Genomic DNA, 22,234 nt, shown 5'->3' on the forward strand with positions numbered 1-22,234 from the left:
ACCCTCTCATAAACAAACTAGGGAAATACAACCTATGTGGAGCTAATACAAGAGGGGTACATAACTGGTTGGAAAACCGTTCCCAAAGAGTAGTTATCAGTGATTCGCAGTCAAGCTGGAAGGGCATATGGAAAGGGGACCCCCAGGAATCTGTTCTGAGTCCGGCTCTGTTCAATATCTTCATCAATAATTTAGATAATGGCATAGAGAGTACACTTATAAAGTTTGCAGACAGTACTAAGCTGGGAGGGATTGCAAGTGCATTGGAGGATAGGATTAAAATTCAAAATGATCTGGACAAATTGGGGAAATGGTCTGAAGTAAATAGGATGCAATTCAATAAGAACAAATGCAAAATATTCCACCAAGGAAGGAAGATCCAGTGGCACACATACAAAATGGGAAATGACTGCCTACGATGTAGTAGCAGGAGTGTTGTAAGAAAGACACAAGAAGCAATTCTTCCACTTTACTCCACACTGATTAGGCCTAAACTGGATTATTGTGTCCAGTTCTAGATACCACATTTCAGGAAAGATGTGGACAAATTGGAGAGAGTCCAGAGAAGAGCGACAAAAATGATTAAAGGTCTCGAAAACATGACCTATGAGGGAAGATTGAAAAAATTGGGTTTGTTTATTCTGGAGAAGAGAAGACATGATCACAGTTTTCAAATACGTAAAAGGCTGTTACAAGGAGGAGGGAGAAAAATTGTTCTCCCTTAATCTCTGAGGAAAGGACAAGAAGCAATGGGTTTAAAGTGCAGCAAGGGAGGTTTAGGTTGGACATTAAGAAAAACATTCTTAACTGTCAGGGTGGGTAAGCCAGGGAGGTTGTGGAATCTCCATCTTTGGAGATTTTTAAGAGTAGGTTAGACAAACACCTGTCAGGGTAACTGGAATGCAGGACTGGACTAGATGACCTCTCGAGGTCCCTTCCAGTCCTATGAATCTATGATTCCTAATGTGTTCCTGTGCTGCTCATTCGTACCCTTAGGGATCTCTCCTGGTGGTCCAATAATCACTGGGATCAATTTTTTGACAATTTACACCAGCTAAGAATCTGCTCCTCATTCCTGCACTGAAGAGTTTATAATCTAAGTTATACAGAGCTGAACAAATACAGTTTAGTTGTGAGAGTGGGAGCTGCCCACATCTGACAGGAGATCAGCCTTGGAAGGCAAGGAAAAGAAGCAGCTGGGTGCAGGATTAGCAGAGTAATGTATGGTATGGGGATTAATCATTCTTCTCTATCTTTTTTGAACTTCTCTCTATTTTTTGTTTTGGATATTTAAGGATAATAAAATGACTTTTGGAATTATCTGAAGGACAGATGTTGGTAATGAAAATAACTATGTATCATAATATTTTGAAATATATTTTGATGTGTTGTTAAAGTGCATATTTAAAATAAAAGATTTTCAAATAATGAAATACTTTTAAAATGGAATGCTTGAGTGAAATAAAAAGGAATACAACAAACATATCTAGTGATGGACGAAAACTGGAATTATTTATCCAAACTGGCCCCATCACTACTCCACATTTGGACTTTGTAGATTTTAATAAAATTAGATCTGCATCCAAACCACCCAGGGTTTGCCTAATCTCTAATACATCCCACCAAGATTCACCCGCCTCAGGAATCTGTCCAATTTTCATCACCTAACCTTAAGAATTCAGATGTGTAGAAAACACCAAGATTATACAGCGTGTGACAGACTGAATAACGTACAGCAAACTATCATATTTGCTGTGGATTGGTGTTATTAAGGATCACAGACTTAATGAAAATATGTTCCATTTAAATATTTTGTGATAGACCCAGGCCAGTTGGGTACAGCAGAGTAGTCCTGTTGGGATCCAGAAAGTGGGCGGGCTTCCCTTAGGCTGGGGGGAGGTCCTTTGGCAGTGGGTGGGCGGAAGCTACCACCCGCCCATTGCTAAAGGACCTCCCCCCAGCCTAAGGGGAGGATCCACAGGTCCGGGATTCCAAATAATTGCGGGGGACAACTAAGGCGTTAACAGGAATGGGAGTGAGGTCACAGAGCTAAACGAAGGGAATCTGATGGAGACACCAAGTTGAAAATCCCGGACAGCGCCCACTGCTCCTCGAAGGTGTCAAGGGAGCCAGCAGATGCCACCCAGAGAAACTCTGCACGGAGGAGCGGAAATAGGCCCCACAGTCGCAGGAAACCCCATCAGCCAACCTCCTCTCCCTGGTTTTGTAGATGGCCATTTTGGCCAGGGCTAGGAGGAGGTTGACAAGGAGGTCCTGCGACTTTGTTGGGCCATGGATAGGGAGTGCGTAGATGAACAGGTGAGGGGAAAAGTGCAACCAAAACGTAATAATATATCCAAGAGGAGCTGGAATAGGGGCTGCAACCTGGCACATTCCAGATATACATGCGCCAGGGTCTCCCTCACACCGCAAAAGGGGCAGGTGTCTGGGAGGGGAGTGAACCGCGCCAAGTACACGCCCGTGCTCATGGCTCCGCGAAGGAGCTGCCAGCTGATGTATAGCAGAGTAGTAGAAAGCAGATATACGGACCACCGGATAAGCAGTTTTCTGTTCCCTGACTGACCAGAGCGGGGACTGCTCCAGGGTAGGGTGGACACATGACTCCAATTAGCCTGCAAAGAGTCAGGTGAGGCCGTTAGGCTAACGAGAACACCTGACTCTGATTAACCTGCAAAGAATCAGGTGAGGCTGTTAAGCTAATGTGAACACTTGACTCTAATTAAGGCTCCTCTGATACTGTAAAAGAGCTCACTCTGGTTAGGCCGGGAGGCTAAACTGTTCTTGAATAAGCCCGTAGGGACAACAGAGACTGTGGGAGTTCTCTCACCAACATCCTTGCTGGTTTATGATGAAAAGGGCTCGGTAGACTGTAACCCTGGCCCTAGATAGAGAAGGGCTACATGGCGGGTCACAGTGAGCTTCTGAGGCTAGCATAAACCTCCTGGAAGCACTGGATGCAAGGAGACAAGGTCGGAGCTCTGCCACAATATAAATTAAGTTGGAGATAATGACAAATTGTTTCAAGTAACATTCCAAGCCAGATCAGTGAAGGACTAATTAATACTGGAAAGCGAAGACAGAGGTGTCCTGTAGGGAAGTTAATTTAGACTATGATTTGAAAAGATATATCCATGAACTAAATTCTGACCGAAAGTGTATGCTATGAGTAGGGGACTATGAAGGATAAAAGAAACTTTTGAAATGCTAGGTTGGAGGAGGTAGGAAATAATTATGAGGTCAGGGCAGTCATCTAGTAATCTGGATTTCTTGACAAACTGGCCACATTCAAACAAAATGTGTTTTAATAAAACCAAATGAAAAGTTATACATCTGAGAAAAATGAATGCAGGTCATACTTATTGAGCTGGTGACTGTATCCTGGAAAGCAGTGACTCTGAAAAGGATTTAAGGGTCACAGTGGACTAGGAACTGAATATGAGCACCCACTGCAGTGCAGTGGCAAAAAGTTCAGTGTGATCCTTGGACATATAAACCGGGGAGTAGTTAGTAGGAGTAGGGAGGTGATTATATCTCTGTATATGACATTGGTGAGATGGAGACTTAAATGCTGTGTACAGGTCTGATGTTCACATTTTTACAAGGATGTTGAGAAATTGGAGAGGGTGCAGAGAAGACCCACAAAAATGATTGAAGGTCTAGAGAAAATGCCTCACTGAGAGATTTAAAGAGCACAATCTGTTTAGTTTATCAAAAAGATTGAGAGGTGACTTGATTACAGTGTGTAAGTACCTTCACAGGAAGAAAATACCAAGTGCTAACAAATTTAGCAACCCAATGGAGAAGGTCATAAGAACCAATGGCTAGAAACTGAAGCCAGACAAATTCAGATTAGAAATTAATCATAGATTTGAACTGTGATGGTAATTAACTATTGGAACAAACTACTAAGGGAAGTAGTGGTGGATTCCCCATCTCCAGATGTCTTCAAATCAAGCCTGGATGCCTTTCTAGCTCAAGCAGGAATAATTTAGGGGAAGCTCTATGGTCTGTCTTATGCAGGAGGTCAGACTAGATGATCACAGTTGTCCCTTCTGGCCTTACAGTCTACAACTCTATGAAGATATGATTTAGCCAAACACTATATAAATTATTGGGCTCAAGACAGGGGTAACTGAGAGAAATGTAAAGACACACAGTAAGTCATACTAGATGATCTGGTCCCTTCTGGTGTTAAGCTCTATGAATCTATGAAATAAAACTGCCCAGGAAAGCAAACACAATAATCAATGAGATTGGAAGACACAGCATACGCTGTGCCAGAGAAGTAATTCAGTATGTGATAAGAGCAGAGTTTATTGTCATAGTATTAATATGAAGGATGCTTCAATGCCTGATATGGTAATAAGCAGGGTCAGACCTGATCACATTAGAGTAGCCTCAAAAGTTTAATTGACATTCATCCTATTTCAAGAGGTAAAAGATTGGTAATGTCTACACTGCAGCTGGGAGTGAGCCTGTCAACTTGGGCAGACAGAGTCGCACTAGTGGGGCTTGAGCCAGTGCACTAAAAATAGCAGTGTGGGCATTCTGGCTTGGGCTGGAGCTCAGGCTCTGAAGCCTAGAGGGTTGGGTGGGCTTGAAAGCCTGAGCTGGGACATCCACATTGCTATTTTTAGTGCTCTAGCTCAGTTCTGTCCATCTCGGCTGGGAGACTCACTTCCAGCTGTACTATAGACATACTCCAAGGCAGTAGTTTTCAAACATTTTTTTCTGGGGACCCAGTTGAAGAAAATTGTTGATGTCTGTGACCCAACGGAGCTGGGAATGAGGGGTTTGAGGGGTTAGGGGGGCTCAGGGCTGGAGCGGGGGTTGGGGTGTGGGAGGGGGTCAGGGCTCTGGGCTGGGGGTGCAGGCTCTGGGGTGGGGCCGGGGATGAGGGGTTTGGGGTGCAGGAGAGGGCTCCGGGTTTGGGGGGGGGGGGGCCAAGGGCGGGGGCGGGGGATTGGGGCTCGGGCTTACCTCGGGCAGCTCCTGGTCAGCGAAGCAGCAGGGGTGCTAAGGCAGGCTTGCTACCTGTCCTGGCACTGCAGGCTGCGCTGCGCTCCGGAAGCGTCCAGCAGTGGGTCTGGCTCCTAGGCGGAGGCATGCAAGCAGCTCTGCCCAGCTCTCGCCTGCAGGTACCACCCCCCACCGCTCCCATTGGCTGGGAACCAGCCAATGAGAGTGCGAAGCTGGTGCTTGGGGCAGGGGCAGAACAGTGTCAGAACAGGTAGGAACTAGCCTGCCTTAGCTGGGCAGCACTGCTGACGGGACTTTTAATGGCCCGGACGGCGGTGCTGACCAGACACGTCGCGACCAAGTGCCTTACATTCCACGACCCACTACTGGGTCGCGACCCACAGTTTGAAAACCACTGCCCTAAGGTACTGCAGTGCTGAGGGTCAGGCAAAAAGACTGGCAATCACAGAGAAAGAGAGCGAGCGCGCTCTAGAAACATAAGTGTCATATTTTCTGATCTTGTTTCTACAAATTCATTGGATTGAGACTGCCTGGGGAGAGCTAAGGAGTCTTAGACCTAGGCATGGTTTTCTTTGACAAGCTTTATTTGTTTCATTTAAGATGCTTTTGAATCTTAGAATTTTATTACAGTCTTATCTTTGAGTCAGGAAAATAAATTTCTGAACCCCAGTGAGAGGGAGAAATGAAACCAACGATATGTAACTGGGATCACTCAGTCAAAGGAGATAACCCATCGATATTACAAAAAAACACAGAAGTATTTTCTTTTTATTATAAATATACTACGTGTTACATATGGAGTTCAAGGAATTATTGAGGCACATACCGTGACAGGATTTTAAAAAAGAGCTAGATAATTTTTAACCCTCTCTATATCTTAACCTTTATATGACTTACTAACAACACTTAGTGGTTACAAGCAAGTTATGATGATCAGATTTCAGTTTCAGGTTCTAATTATTATTATTATATTAATCATGCCTAATGACTAACCAAGAATGGGTCCTCATTGTGCTAGACACAGAGTAGTAGAAAGTTCCTGCACTGAAGAGCTTACAATCTAAATAGGAAGTCATCTACATTTTCTTCCCTCTCTTTCCCAAAGTATTCCACATAAGATTCACTGCACTGGTTGTTGGGAGTGTGCTTTCTTCTATAGCATCAAATTTTGTTCACTGCTGATTTATCAGGAAACAGACTATTGTATCTGAACCAGTGGGCTAGAAAAGAATGGCAATTCTAGTGCAGGGCTGTAGGCCTCTATCGTCCGTGTTCAATGTACAGTAAGTAAAGAAAAGCTATTACTTAAATACTTTTAATCTCTCTTCTTAATGAAAGGTCCCAAATACACTCTGGAAATACGTACACATAACAGAACCCTAATTTTGTGAATACTCCCAATACCTTCATAACTGTGGATTTATATAATCAGATTTGCCCTGATTATAGCATAGAGATGGCTCAGCAGAAAAGGAGAGGAGGGGAGAAGTCTTCCAGGGAGCTTCAGTCTTGCAAATCTCGTAAATGCTGCAGGACTGACACTTGGCTCCTAGGGAGCTCACAAGCGCCGCACGACTCTATCTCCCACAAGCCTTGGGGACATCACAAGAGTGGATCTTAACTCAGTGCAACCCTATGGAACATAACTACACTCCAGTTAACACAGACTTTTCAGCTGAAGAGATTTCAGACATGCACACAACATTTAACTTACCACCAAAACAAAGTCACTTCTGAGATTCACAGCAATAGCTGTTAAAGAGTACACAGCAACCTATACCCAACTGAAACTTCATTGTGAATATACAGAATTCTAATTATTCAAACTGACATTTACGCTGGACAACAGAATACTTACTCTTACTCTTGTCAGTGTTGGGAGTACTTTATGTTAATATCAACATCACTATACTAACTAATAAAGTACTTTTGAAGATCTAAGAGCATGGAAGTACTAAACATTATTCTACTCAATTATCAGAGGTGCTTAAAACCTTGGTTTTATATCTCACACAAAAGGTGGCACCGCCAATAGCACCGTACTCATTAATGTCATGAAAATCACCGGAGATTCAGTAATTGGAACCTCTTTCTATATCTAGTACTGCACTAAAACCACTTCCTGCAGCACGCACCTGGGCAGTCTCTGGGCATCTCCCTGCAACTGTGTTTGTAGTGTCATCGCCCACACAGTGATGAAAACAGAGCATGCCTGATTAATTAACTTGATCTCTGAGAGCTGAACTTGTATATTAAATAAGGGATTCATAAGGATAATTATTTTAATCAAAAATTCTCACACTGAATATCTAAAAATGTTTCAACTTCTTTTGAATTTTTAAGTTCCACAAACACTATGAAATGCCAGCAAAATTACCCATCAAAATATTTATATCACTTACAATATACATCTGTTTAGTTATGTTTTAAAAAGCAGTTTTCCAAAATCTCTAGGCTCACTACATTTCACCTGATGATCTACAAGGAACACATTCAGTTTTGGACAATACTAGAATGTTATTCTAGAATATAAATAGAATTGCTTTTTTCCTGCAGGGTACAAGATAAAATTATTCAAACTGAACTAAATTACTTGTACCAATCATCTGACTGATTGTTTGCACTGAATTTTTGTTCATTCATTCAACACAGAATATGTTTAATCTCCAGTAGGTGGAGCTAGAAAATAAGTCTGAAACAGGATTGCATTATCACTTATCATTCCCCATTATAAAATAAGAATAGCCCTTCACATTTAGAAACTAGGGAATTTACCCACTGAAGGATAAAGTCTCTCTTTTTTTTTTTTTAGTTTTTTAAAAAATAAAGACTAGTTCTTGAATAAGTACCAGACTGCCTGGCCTGGAGACACCACAGGGAAGAACAGTACAAGCTTCCCCTCTGTGCCCTGTCAATATGCCTCTAAGGGTGGTCTCCATGATAATTCATCCCTTGGCATCTCTTAAAAACATCAAGAAGGATGCCACTTGTGATGGTGGACTTTCAGGTGCAGACACTTTTCCACTAGGAACTGAACTGAGATCACCAGCTCATTCCAAATAGATCTTTGAACAGCCATCAGAAACTATTTTGGTAGCTACGGCATTGGGCCTGATTTGAACCAAGAGGTGAAAAACTCTGTGTCCCATTACCAGTCTCAGGAGCCTTCGAGTCCCATGCACAACCATAATTTAGTAGGATTTATATACACAGTTCACATCAATTTTAGCAAAAGTTGTGCATATCAATACCCAGGGGACGAAGTTGTGTCACACACACACACCTCTGAGTGTAAATTGTACACCACCACAAGATATTGATCTCATTTATATTCTCAGTTTTTTCCCAAACACACACACAAGGGCTAAAAGTGAAAGATGAATTCAGCTTTTTAGTTCTAAATAGTATTTTAAGCCCATTCGCTCAGGAACAACTAGATATTTTTATTTTCAGTGTTTGTGTGCAAACTGTACGTGGTAATGACAGTTGCAGTCAGTGCTGTTGCTCCTTCAACCTCTGCTTTCACTTCACACTTTTTATGCTACTTAAAAAGTGTTATTTTGGTTAGCTAACTGCTTAACAAGCTGAGGAAGCTGAGGGTAAATTGCCAGAAATTTAACCATTTTAAAACTGACAAAGCTATGCTCAAATAATATTTTCATAAATTCAGCTATGAATTTTTTGCTTTTGCACAATGAGCTCTTTACTGCTATTAGGCTGCTTTTGGGAACCAAGGTCTATATGATTTATATAAACACTCCCCTCCCCCACTACACTTTGGAGTTTATTACAGACTTCAGCACACTTGGCTAGAGTATAACTGTCTCATATCGGAGAGTATTTCTGTGCTGCAATAAAACACCTGTGGCTAGCCTGTGTCAGCTGACTTGAGCTCATAGGGCTCAGATAGGGTGACCAGATAGCAAATGTGAAAAATCGGGACGGGGTGGGGGGTAATAGGAGCCTCCGTAAGAAAAAGACCCAAAAATTGGGACTGTCCCTATAAAATCGGGACATCTGGTCACCTTAGGCTCAGACTGTGGGGTCTGACGTTGCAGTGTAGATGTTCGGACTCCCTCCCCACTCTCACGGGGCCCCAGAGTCCAGGCTTCAGCCTGAGCCTGAGTAGCTACACTTCAATTTTATAGCTCAGTCAGCAGCAGGTGTTTTATTGCAGGGTACACACACCCTGAGAGGCTTTATAGGAGTACCTTGTAAAGAGAAAACATTGTTGTTTGAGAGCGTGAGCCAGATTCAGCCCTAGGTTCTGTTGTCTTATGTAGTCATAAGTTAGGGTGGGAGAAGCAGTGAGAAGAATGGCAATGGTGCAAGGTCCCCACAGCTTCCCTTCCGTCACAGTCTGCGCAGTCAGACAGCACAGCTCCAAACTGCATGTTGCTGTCCTGGAGGGGGCATGGCCTGGAAAGCCAGAAGGCAGTCTTGATTGAGAACACCTCAGAGTCAGTCTGCAGCAGAGCAGTGTGGCTACTATGGAATCCTAATTACAACTTAAAGCTGCACTTTCCTAGTGGAATTCCTGAGGGAAGGAAGTGGTGCAAACTACCTCTCCCCAGACCAGCAAAAGATATTCACAGCAAAAGTAAAGGCTTGATAGAATCAGACACCTAGGGCCATATAAAAAAATCAAAGACATGTCCACGATTACAAGCCAAATTTGTCTGTGCAATTACCATGACTGTACGTGCAAATAGTCTGTCTGGCATTCAACTGGGAATTTCTGCATCCCAATACCCAAGTTGCATGTGCACAGTGGTAACTGCTCACACAAATTAGGCACACTACATTAGGATATATACTTTTGGGCACGGTCATAGACTCCTGATCTTTTCAAAATCAGGCCCACTATGTGCACAGCCTAACTGGGCCCTTTAATGAGAACTGAAATATACTAGCTGTGAGCTAGCAAAACCCCAAGTTTCTCTCTTACTCAGGGGCGGCTCTATGTATTTTGCCGTCCCAAGCACGGCAGTCAGGCAGCCTTTGGCAGCATGCCTGCCGGAGGTCTGCCGGTCCTGCGCCTTCGGCGTACCTGCCGCCAAATTGCCGCCGAAACCGCGGGACCGGCGGACCTCCCGCAGGCATGCCGCCGAAGGCCACCTGACTGCCACCCTCACAGCGACTGGCAAGCCGCCCCCCACGGCCTGCCGCCCCAGGCATGCGCTTGGTGCTGCCCCTGCTCTTACTTTTCCCAGCAACATACTTAGAGGATTCAGATGTGGCTAATTCTATCTTTGCTGTCTAATACCATATACTCCTTACTGTAAAGGGAGTGAAAACTTCTGTGGCTTTCAACTGTCTCAAAATTAAAATGGTATGAAATTAAAAAACAGAAGAGTTGAATGACCGAAATAATTATTCTCAGGTAAACTTCTTAAAAAGAGAGTTCAGAAATCTTATTGATCATGGTTCAAATATTTTACATATTATTACTATAAAATCACAGTTAATTTCTTCCTCTTTCCAATGAGGACTCTGAGCTAGGTTTAACTCAAATACAGTAGCTAAGCCCATTGGGAAGGGACCATGTCTTATCACATTTGTGCAGCATTTAGCACAATGGGACCCCATCCCGAGAAGGCCTCTGTGTATTACTGCAGTATATATAATAAAATAATAACAGCGTCACCTCTTTGCTGTATGGAAAGCAGAACCTGTTGTAATGTTTATTTTAACTGAACAACTTTGATGCTGAAGTGGAAGAATTTACAGTTTATGGAGATTGCTATTCTACTGCCTAAAACCTAAAATTTTCCATATAATCACAGTGATTAACAGTGGATGCTGAAACATCTGACCACACTCAAATATGAGTGTGCCCTCAGCATTGTTTATGAGAGAAATCAGAAGCCATACCGAAAACAAATGAAGAAGGCTGATAACCTGAGACAGGAAGCGAGTCAAATCTAAAACACACAATAAATAGGATTAACAAAATAACACTTGCTATAAAATTGCTATCTTGCTCTGGATTTTCTGACAGTATTTTAAAACATTATTGATTGATTTAAACATTATCTCCCTCCCTCCTGCACTGCAGACAGTGGGTCTTTTAGAAAGACCTCATTCCCTCCTAGCATCTATCAGTTAATTCAAGTTGTTGAAGCTGCGCAGTCTTACAGTTTGAGTGACAGAGAGAGAGAGCACGTGCTAAGTAAAGGGAGAGAGGGAAGAAAAAAGGAACGAGAAAGATAAAAATAACGGATATGAGGAGTATATAAGGGCTGTGGAAGTAGAAGAATAAAGGGGTTCCACAGGAAAACTACAGAAAAGGAGAATGTGAAAGAAGAGACAGGGAAGAGAAGACACAGAAAAAGGAGGAACACAAGAGAAAAGTTTATGGAAATTTCCATGCTCCTGCTCCTGAAAGTAGATGATATCTGATGCGAACATAAAATACATTTCCACTGGGGAAATTTTATACAGAAAACTATTTACTTGAGGAAGAAAACTATAAAGGGAACATAGCATTGTTTCAAATCCCCCCGCCCCCACCCCCAGTTACTTTGTCACAAAGACAGACACTGGTTCAGGTGCAGAAGCACCTAGTTCCCTAGAGCACATAATTACAAAAGTGTTCCAACCTAGAGCTGTGGAATCCCTCTCAATTTCATTGAGCAGATCATTCCACAAAATTATCCTATCAGTCTGTCCACCTACAAATCGTAACATATACATCAGGATGAATGTAGAATCCTGTGTTTGCATGAGAGCAAGCTACTGCATGGTACAGACTGGTAACACTGAAATCCTTAAAAAAGGACTTTCACAGTCTGAGGACTATGGGAAAAAAAAAGGAAAATAACATAATTTAACTTTGTCAAGTAATTTTCCATAGCAAAACACTGAAGCTTAAGAAACAATGTTCTCCCTTAAAACCCATCTTCTCTTTATGCTTTATCCTGCAGTGAAATCATAATCCTGTGCTGATGACACCATAGTCTGTTACCTTGGAAACGGATATCTCAAATTCAGCCTTAAGAATATACTCAACGGTCAGACTGTAAGAAAAGATGGATTAAGGAGGGCACAATCCTTGTTTGAAGTAAGTATCTATGAGAGGGAAAAAAGTCAAACGGTAAATGTATTCACATTTTAAAATTTAGGAAATTACATACAATGGATATGTTATGCACCCTAAAATTCAGGAAGTATATACTCAGAGTGCAAAGAAAATGAAACCCTACCTTTTCACCCTTTGGGTATGTATTATGATGCAATCCTTAATTACTGGAACATATCCTGTTGCTCAGATAATCCAGTATATCATCATAACATTTTCTACAACCTTAAATACACAGGTGTAGAATCCTGTAACATTTTTTCCATTTTTTAATACTTACACTAATTTTATGTCATAATGATCAAATATATCTTTATTGACAGCCTTTTTATATGATCAGTTCTTTTCTCTATAAAGTACGTATTTTAATAATCTGGTTATAACTTCATGTGTTATATATATTTTCCTTTCAACCAACAGCACAGCTTTTCTTATAGGGTCAGTTTCGGGACTGAGCTAGTCAACTAGGAAGCTAACGGAGTTAACTGGGGACCTATGCATGCTAGTACATTTACAGTATTACTCAGTTTTGTTATGTTTAAGTTGTGATATAACATGTAAGTAACATTCATTGAGAAATTTTCATGTAATTGACTTCCATGGACTTTGTCTTGCATACACAAAATAGTATACAGCACTGCAAGATATAAATGTGTATCTATGGCTGTAAAATATCATGGTACTATGCTGGATTTCTTGAGAAATAGTATGACATCATGTAATGTAACCAAAGGCTACAGGTACCCTACGGAGCAGAATTAAAGTAGTCAGTTTATCACCTTGACTGTGGCATTTCCTGACTTCTGCGTACATAATCATAAATCTTTAATCTTCCACCTCACACTCTTAAAACACGCACACACACACACACACACGCGCAGAGAGAGAGAGAGAGAGAAGTATCACCTTTAGGCAGAGATCACGCATGGAAAATTGTGGCCTCAGAAGGCAAAAGTTTCAGAACATTATCAGGAACTGAAAACAGGAAGGTATACTGGAGTTTATTACGCAACCTGAACTACACCCGTTCCTATTGCTCTTCAATATCTGAAAGCTTTCCACACTGTGGAGATAACTTTTTAAAGTAAGTTCTATAATAGGAGGCAACTTTCAAAACATTTCAGTTTCTAGGTCTACCCTTCCCAGCTCCACTTTAAGCCATCAAAATTTAATGCAGAAATGAAGCCACGCCTCCTGACAAATAAAATATAACAAAATAAAGAATCTACAGTTTACAACTAAGTAGATGTTGAAGAAATCCAAAAAAGGTATTTAAAACGCCCCAATTCTGTTCTCATTGAAGTCAATTCATATGAACTTCACTGGGAGCATGGTCAGGCCCTTAGTAAACATCTGAGAAGGAATAAGGGCAGAATTTAAAAAAAAAGAAGAAGAATTTGCTTCATTGTCATAATTACTACAAGGTTTGTTTATTCTTGTTCTGTTTTTCAACTCTGGAAGAGATTTTATGAGTGGAACAAATGATGTCTCCTGTAATTTCCTCAGATTAAAAACAGTACTGTTGCTTAGCGTAGGGCAATATCTTCATTTTGCTTGGAGAACATTTAGCACATTTCTTAAATCTCTTTCAAGCTAAACATTTTTTGGGGAAGGTAATTCAAAGTAGTTTTGAATTTGAGAGATAAAGACTCTAATCAACTTTTCACCTGGCTTTGTAAATTATGAGCCTGAGTGTAAGCAAAGGGCACCTTTTGTCCCTTTGTTATAGCTAATGGTACAATATCATACACAAATAGAATGGGACTAGTCAAATATGTTTCAATCTAGAGAGCACCACTAGGAAAATGTTCATGAGGCTTGAAAGAGCAAGGGAAAAATGGACTTTTAAAAGTTATACTTCTCTAATTTCTTATTTTTGTGGGCAGAGGACTTCCAAAACACATACACAAATTTCTAAGTTTCTTTCAGTTAAGGTAAACAAAATTAAAGTAATGTAAAATCTTGTTCTACAGCCAAAATGATCCATGCCATCTGGAGAACAGATAGAGAACTGTACATATCTAACACACAGGTAGGGTTAGAGAGGCTTCATTTGCAAAACAAATCCAATATTCATTATTAAGAAATCTACTATTACTTCATGATGTTGAAAAAAAAACTAGTAAGAGTTAATTACCATCACAGGGAGGGGTGGGGGGAGGAAGGGGGTGATGAGAAAGAGGAACAGTTTGCCACAAGAACATCTAAGATTCGGTTTTGCTGTCTTTATCAGACCCAGGACTGTTGAGTTTCCCTTCCAGTTTCAAACTGAAAACTATTCCTAGCTGATCTGTGAGATTTTGTACCTCACTCCAACGTACAAGAAACATTTCAAGTAGAACACAGTTCTGAATCTACATACTGTGCCCACAATTACAACTCCCACAATTATTACTGGAGAATAAAGAATAGACCAAAAAATTGCCACCCATTCCCCTGACCTTACAGCTGAGGTAGATTCTCACCTGCTATAGAGAGAAACTCACAGAAGCAAATGTAACAGGTAAGAAAAGTTCCATCTCTTTACCATAAAAATAGAGTTACACATTTTTTGATGCAGAAACTTTGGATGCCAGTCTTGGCACAAATCTCTGGTATTGGTAAATAAGTTGGCCTTCCAGCTGCATTAAAATCAGGGTTACAGCTAAAATCCTAGCATCAGTACACAAATGGGATGGAATATTAGCTTTAACTAATTGAATAACCAAAATCTTATAAAATTTCTAATAATTTAAATATCTTTGTTCTAAAATCAAGTCATGAAAATGTGGGAAACACACAAAGAAGTAATTACAGGATAAAAGAAAACATGGAGCCCAAATCATGCACTGTTCCACTAAATAAAAGGAAGCGTAAGTTTTCTACCAGTTTGCAGCCCAGAATTTGGTTCTGCTTCCAAGACCCTTTCCTTAGGTCATGGAATACCATACACCTTCAAAGAGGCACTTTTACATTCACTGCAACACACACAAAACAAGATATTTCACTCTCTGTGCAAATGAAAACAATTAGAAATCCAGTAGGAAGAACAGAATAATGCAGTCAAGAATCACTGTGTGGATCTGTGAGAATTTTCTCCGCAGCATATTGTTAAATCATCCTCTACCTAATATCCAGTTCTGCAGAAACTGCTGCATTCACAAAAGAGAAGCAACTTTATCTTTAAAAAATGATTTGATTTTGGAACCAGCAAAGGATTTATGAGCAAAAGACATTTTGAAAGTGTGTGTTAAAATTTCCTTAAGGGTTAATGTATGCTCGAGTCTTTTTTCTGAATGGTATTTTCAAGAAAAACCTAAAATAGATTAAATTATGTCAGAGACTTCAAAGGAAAACACTGTTCTTTCAAGGAGGCTTTTATGTAGCACAAAAAATTGAGCACTGCAAGCAGTTCTTGAGTGCACAACTGAGATGCAATTTGATAAACAGTTTTCCGTCATTCAAGGCTAGGAATGTGCAAAACCATACTATCAGCACTTTCATCAAAAACACTATTCACTCTTTCTATCTCATTTTTATTGTGACTTTTTCCTTTTATTTACCCAGTCAATCAAAAAAATAGGTTTCTTACCACTTGTATGTGATACCATGCGATCTGCAGATGAAGGGTCATTTTCACTTTCCTTAATGCCACTGCTGCTGTTGTCTTTTTCAAGCAGTCTGTCCACCATTGCAATAATGCAGTTTAAACTCTTCCCCACATTGGTCCACACCCTATCCTGAAAAGAGCATCAGTATCACTACACATTATTGAAAGAAACATAGAGAGAGATGTATTAGTAGACCACTGGATTCTTAATATTGTCTACAGTAGAATTACTGAATTGGATAGTGAAGATTAGGTATCTACCAATTATGTAACTTAACATCTTTACACAGCATATCATCATTTCAAGAATTTTTTTCCATTGTCCCTGTTTCTTTGGTGTAAATAACTGAATGGGAACTGATTTTTTTTAAGGTACTGAAAGTAATATATTTGTTGTTCACTTCACACTGTCCAAAACCAAGGGCTAAATCTCCTAAATATGCCCATATTGCATGTACAGTTGGATGCAAAGTTGTCCACTTTAGGTTCAGTCCTGTGAGGTTCTGAGCATCCTCGCCTCCGATTAACTGACTGCAATGGGAGGTGAGGGTGCTCGTTACTTTGCGGGATTGGCTTTTTGTTTGCAAGACCGTGGTTTGCACGTGCAGCTTTATCAAAAGGATGTGCCCATTTACTGAACCCTCCATTTGCTAAAATGAGACCTATGCTGAATAAGCAAACATAAAAATGAGAGATGGTACACCAATATTAGCAGCCTGCCTATATGCCATATTCAGTATCTAATGCAATTTCATTTTGTACATCATCTTCCATACAAATTGCAACCCATGACACTTTACAGAGTTAAAACTGCAGAAATAATAGAGCGGGAGCGAAATCAAGAGGTATAAGCACAGATGAAAAGATAAGGTCAAGTCATTTGGAATGAGACAGACTAGAATCACAATGCTGGAGAGGAACAAGAAGGCTCCTGCAGGTGTCAGGAGCTGCAGAAGGAAAGGCTCTTAGATCCAGAAAAGAGACAAGAGCCAGATAAGTAGAGAGAAATTGTGAGACAAGGGTAGTGACAGAGCTTGGAATGACTCCATCCACCCTTTAAAATTAAAATGAATCATTTGACCTGAAATAAATGGATAGCTAATGGAAGAAAGAGGGTGAGTGATGCGATCATTCTTCTATATATGTGCGATGGGGTGCCCAGAACTGTACCGCGTGTTTTTGTGGTGGGAGGCATAGGAAGGGAGTTTTACAAGACAAAGTGAAAGAAAAGGGTAAGCAGGAGGACTTAAGCAGAGACATAATGAACGTAACATCACATATGGGCAATGCTGTGGAGGTGGGGGATGGGAAGACTCACACAAAGGATGTGTGGGAGAAGGAGAATTTAGATTCAAAAATACTACTATGGTTACAGACAAATATAAACAAATGGAAACTGGACGGAGATAGAAGAGGCTGGATTTGTGCCAGAACTTCTACTCAGACAAACTTCTTATTAATCTAAAACTATTCTGTATTGTGTACCACCATACTTTACAACATATAATTCTGCTGTAGAATGTATCACACTTTTAGAAGTTGCTACAATATTTCAGTACTTATGTGTATAGTTCTTAATGGCTGGCGGTTCCGTGGCTTTCAAGGGTCTTTTCATGTTAATCTTAAACTATGTCCAATTAATCATAGATTGTATAACACATAGTGGGAAAGTTTACTTAATACTGTAAAATAATCCTGATTTATGTATAAGAGTCTAAATTTAGAGATATGCAGAACATGAAGTAGATTTGTGATAAGTAAAATATAATACATGTGTTTAGTACTAGTACTGCATGTATTATATAGCATCCATTACATGTACATGAAAGTGGTGGCAGCTAAAAAGGAACACAAACCCTTCACGGAGAGATGTGATTTCAAAGGGAAACTAACAACACATTTGAATATGAGTTACATATAGGTTAATCAGTCAGTATAATCAGCTGTTAGAGCTTGTAACAAAATCTGTTCATGTGGTAAATCTGTTGTCATGATGATATAATCATGAAAATGTGCATATATATATATATATATATACACACACACACATACACACACACACACACACGCATAAAGTGTAGGTGTCTGTTTTGTAAAAAAAAACAATACAAACACTCACAGTGAAAGTACCCATAGAAGGCCATACATATTGTATGCATTTGTGAAGCTAGTCCTCGTATAGAAGAAATATGTAGTGTTGCTAAAGGAAGTGCTTTTGCTTTAGGTAACAGTTTTTTGTTTTCTTGAGGACTGTTTTGATCAGAAGAATGTTCTAAATAAACTCTCAACTGTCTGGAAGTGGTAAGAAATTAGTAACTCTCAGGCAGACTTGCTGTTTACCACTTAATATACTAATGAGGTCATAATTTTCAAAGCCAGCCTGTAGAATCTGTGGCTGAAATACTGTATGTACAAATAAACAAGTGGGAAAAAACGGCCGTTGTACATCCATGACAGGCAGTTAGACACCTAACTACCTGATATTCACATCAATATGGGGGATTACACAAGCTAATAATTGCATGCATAATATTGAAACCTAAATCAGATGCAAAGAAGAGGCCCCTTGGAAATCTTAGTTCTAGATATCAGCTCTAACTCAAGGGTGCCTGAAAATTGTTGAGAAAATGAAGAAGTACATTTAATTTCAACCATGAGTCTGAGAGTGATTTTGAGATGGGAATTCTGCAAAGAATAATGAAATATTGTAAACAGGAAAAAAGTAGGGCTGTCAAGTGATTAAAAAGATTAATCACACTGTTAATAGAATACCATTTAAATAAATATTTTTGGATATTTTCCACATTTTCAAATATATTGATTTCAATTACTACACAGAATTTAAAGTGTACAGTGCTCACTTTATATTTATTTTTATTATAAATATTTGCACTGTAAAAATAAAAAATAGTTTTTTCAATTTCACTTAATACAAGTACTGTAGTGCAATCTCTTTATCATGAAAGTTGAATTTACAAATACAGAATTATGTACAAAAAATAACTGCATTCAAAAATAAAACAATGTAAAACTTTAGAGCCTACAAGTCCACTCAATCCTACTTCTTGCTCAGTCACTCAGACAAACAAGTTTGTTTACATTTGCAGGAGATAATGCTGCCCACTTCTTATTTACAATATCACCTGAAAGTGAGAACAGGCATTCACGTGGCACTGCTGTAGCCGACATTGCAAGATGCGCTAAAGATTCATATGTCCCTTCATGCTTCAACCACCATTCCAGAGGACATGCGTCCATGCTGATGACGAGTTCTGTTCGATAATGATCCAAAGCAGTGCAGACCAACGCATGTTCATTTTCATCATGTGTGTCAGATGTCACCAGTAGAAGGTTGATTTTCTTTTTTAGTGGTTTGGGTTCTGTAGTTTCTGCATCGGAGTGATGCTCTTTTAAGACTTCTGAAAGCATGCTCCACACCTCATCCCTCTCAGATTTTGGAAGGCACTTCAGATTCATAAATCTTGGGTCAAGTGCTGTAGCTATCTTTAGAAATCTTACACTGGTACCTTCTTTGCGTTTTGTCAAATCTGCAGTGAAACTGTTCTTAAAATGAACAACACGCTGGGTCATCATCCAAGACGGCTATAACATAAAATACATGGCAGAATGCGGGTAAAACACAGAGCAGGAGACATACAATTCTCCCCCTAGGAGTTCTGTCACAAACTTAATTAACATTATTTTTTTAATGAGCATCATCAGCATGGAAGCATGTCCTCCGGAATGGTGGCCAAAGCATGAAGGGGCGTACATATGTTTAGCATATCTGGCACATAAATACATTGCAATGCCGGCTACAAAAGAGCCATGCGAACAACAGTTCCCACTTTCAGATGACACTGTAAATAAAGAGCGGGCAACATTATCTACCATAAATGTAATCAAACTTGTTTCTCTTAGCGACTGGCTGCAAAAGAAGTAGGACTGAGTGAACTTGTAGGCTCTAAAGTTTTACATTTCTAAGTTGCACTTTCACGATAAAGAACTTGTATGAGGTGAATTGAAAAATATTATTTCTTTTATCAGTTTTACAGTGCAAATATTTGTAATAAATATAATATAAAGTGACCACTGTACACTTTGTAATTGAAATAACTATATTTGAAAATGTAGAAAAACATCCAAAAATCTAACCCTAACCCTAATATGTAGGTGTGGGCAAGAGAAACAGAGGGAGTAAAGAGCCTCCATGTTCTCCATAGAAGAGGTTGAGAGAAAAGGAAGTCACTACGTTGAGGAGTCACACGGTCTATCCGAGGCTAAGCATTGATTCTGATGCTTTTCTCTCAACAGGGGAGAGGGCCAAATTTTTAACAAAGGGCCCCTTCAAGTTTTCCATCTCGTTCATATGACATTTCTTAGGTAAAAAACACACTTTCTCACCAAATAAAATCCATCAGTTCCATACTATTCTTCTGCACATAAAGAAATCCATCAATTCCATATTCTTTCCCACCCCTCAAAAAATCCATGATTTCCAGACCATTTTCCTCCCTCCCATCACTCCTTCCACCCGCCTCCCACCTTCTCAACCCATTATGCTTCCCCCTACCCAACACCTCATGAAAACTATTTCTCAGGTAGGCTCCTCACAGCCAGAGTAATGGTAGCAGGAAAGTGTCCTTTAGCCTGTGCTGGCTGCAATAATAGCAGGCAATAGCCGACCTGCTACCTTTACCTGCAGGGCAGATGGCCAGGGGAAAGTGAGTCCCTCTGATGGTGAATTAGGTATTGGGTCCCCTTTAATTCTTGGGTTTCCCCTGACTGTTCAGGGTCAGATGGAGCAGCAGGTTCCCTGGAGTGCTGCTGGGAAATCAGGGGAAGGGAATTAGGCTTTTGCTTCCCTCCCAGTGCTCGTTCTTTAACCATTGGACAGGCAGGCCAATGGCAGGAAGAGAGGAGGGCTGCAACGGGTGCAGGCTGTTACTCAGTTCAGCAGCAGCTTAGCTTTGCTGCCTCTCCTCCTTCTTTGAAGAAGTTTTGGGAGGCAGCTGGGATTTAGTGCTGCACAGTGTATACAGCAATTCATCCTCCATTCATTCCTACTGGCACTAGAGGGGGATGCAGAAGAGAAGTTTCTCTTACAAAAGATACTGTGGCAATGACAGGTGTACCCACACCATGCCAGCCACCTGAGTCACCAAAGCCAGCTCAGCATCATATTTTTAACAAGCAGGCCCTGTCTTCAAACTTTTAGGTAACCCTGTTAAACAATTCTCTCAGACCCTCCATCAGAGGTGGTGTTATAGCCCACTGAGGGCCTTAAGCAGGAATATTTTAACTCCCCTTCCCACAACACATACTAATAGAGGGGCCCCAAGCAATTGCTTAGTTTGCTTATGCCTAGCGCTGGCTCTGCACTCTCCCCACAAATGTAACCCCCCTGGTAGCAGAGGGCCAGCCTAAGAATTTTAAGAAAGGTTAATAAGGTGGGATCTGATCCAGGAGAATCACTTACACTCATTTTACATCATTGAGAAGGGGCAGAAACTTGATTTCCTTTTAAAATAAAAGACAGAATTCTATGTCATGGGGCCCAAAGGCTGCCTTTGTTTCCACAGGCCTCAACAAACACTCTGCAGAGCTCATCAGCGATCCCATCCCTTTCACACCAGCCAGCAGAGCTTTGTTTTTGCAAAGTAGAGCACAGCCACTGTAGTTCCCAGAGGTCTGAGAGGCACTGCGCCTGCTTAAATTATCATGCAGGCATGTAGCTATGCGCCAAAACTGCATGTTAATAGTTCTTCATGGAATGTTCATAATAGATCACACATCTTAATGAATGTTCATGAATCCTAGCTAATGTCCTCTCATGATGGGACAGTACTTTGGAATGGGATATAGCAGTGGTCACCAACCGGTCGATTGCGATTGACTGGTTGGTCCTGGAGACTCTGCCAGTCAACTGTGATCTCCGTCTGCTAAAAGTCCGGCGGTGCAGTAGGGCGAAGGCAGGCTCCCTGCCTGTCCTGGCCCCACGCCACTCCCGGAAGCGTCCAGCATGCCGCTGTGGCCCTGTGGGAGGGAGGGGCAAGGGTGTCTGTGCACTGCTTCTGCCTGCAAGCACTGCCCACAGAGCTCGCATTGAGTGGGAACGGGGAACTGTGGCCAATGGGAGCTGCGGGGGCGGTGCCTGCAGAATGGGGCAGCACGTGGAGCCACGTGCCCGCCCCTAGGGTGACCAGATGTCCTGGTTTTTAAAGGGACAGTCCCGTTTTTGGGGACTTTTTCTTATATAGGCGCCTATTACTCCCCACCCTCGTCCCATTTTTTCACAGTTGCTGTCTGGTGACTCTACCCTCCCCCTAGACGCCACATTGGCCCCTTCTGGGAGCGGCGTGGGAGCGGCCTGCAGTAAGTGCCACCTGGCGGGCGCCTGCAGCTAGTGAAAGTGAGTGAGGGTGGAGGATAGCCAGCAACGAAGGGCGGGGAGGAATGGAGTGAGTGGGGCAGGGCTTCAGAGAAGGGTTGGGGTAGATCCTGGATTGCACTTAAATTCAAAAAGTGATCTTGTGTGTAAAAAGGTTGGAGACCACTGGGAA

General features: G+C 41.0%; 1 protein-coding gene across 3 annotated transcripts in view; it reads right to left on the reverse strand.

The window, feature by feature from the left end:
* Nucleotides 1-22,234, reverse strand: part of INPP4B (inositol polyphosphate-4-phosphatase type II B) — a 301,350-nt gene that overhangs the window by 73,776 nt on the left and 205,340 nt on the right. For all 3 annotated transcript variants that reach the window (XM_034771368.1, XM_034771367.1, XM_034771370.1), the window contains one exon: nt 15,654-15,801. In XM_034771368.1, the coding sequence (XP_034627259.1) occupies nt 15,654-15,801 (148 nt within the window). The remainder of the gene's footprint in view (nt 1-15,653; nt 15,802-22,234) is intronic.

Source organism: Trachemys scripta, chromosome 5, assembly GCF_013100865.1.
Source record: "Trachemys scripta elegans isolate TJP31775 chromosome 5, CAS_Tse_1.0, whole genome shotgun sequence".
Lineage (NCBI taxonomy): Eukaryota > Metazoa > Chordata > Testudines > Emydidae > Trachemys > Trachemys scripta.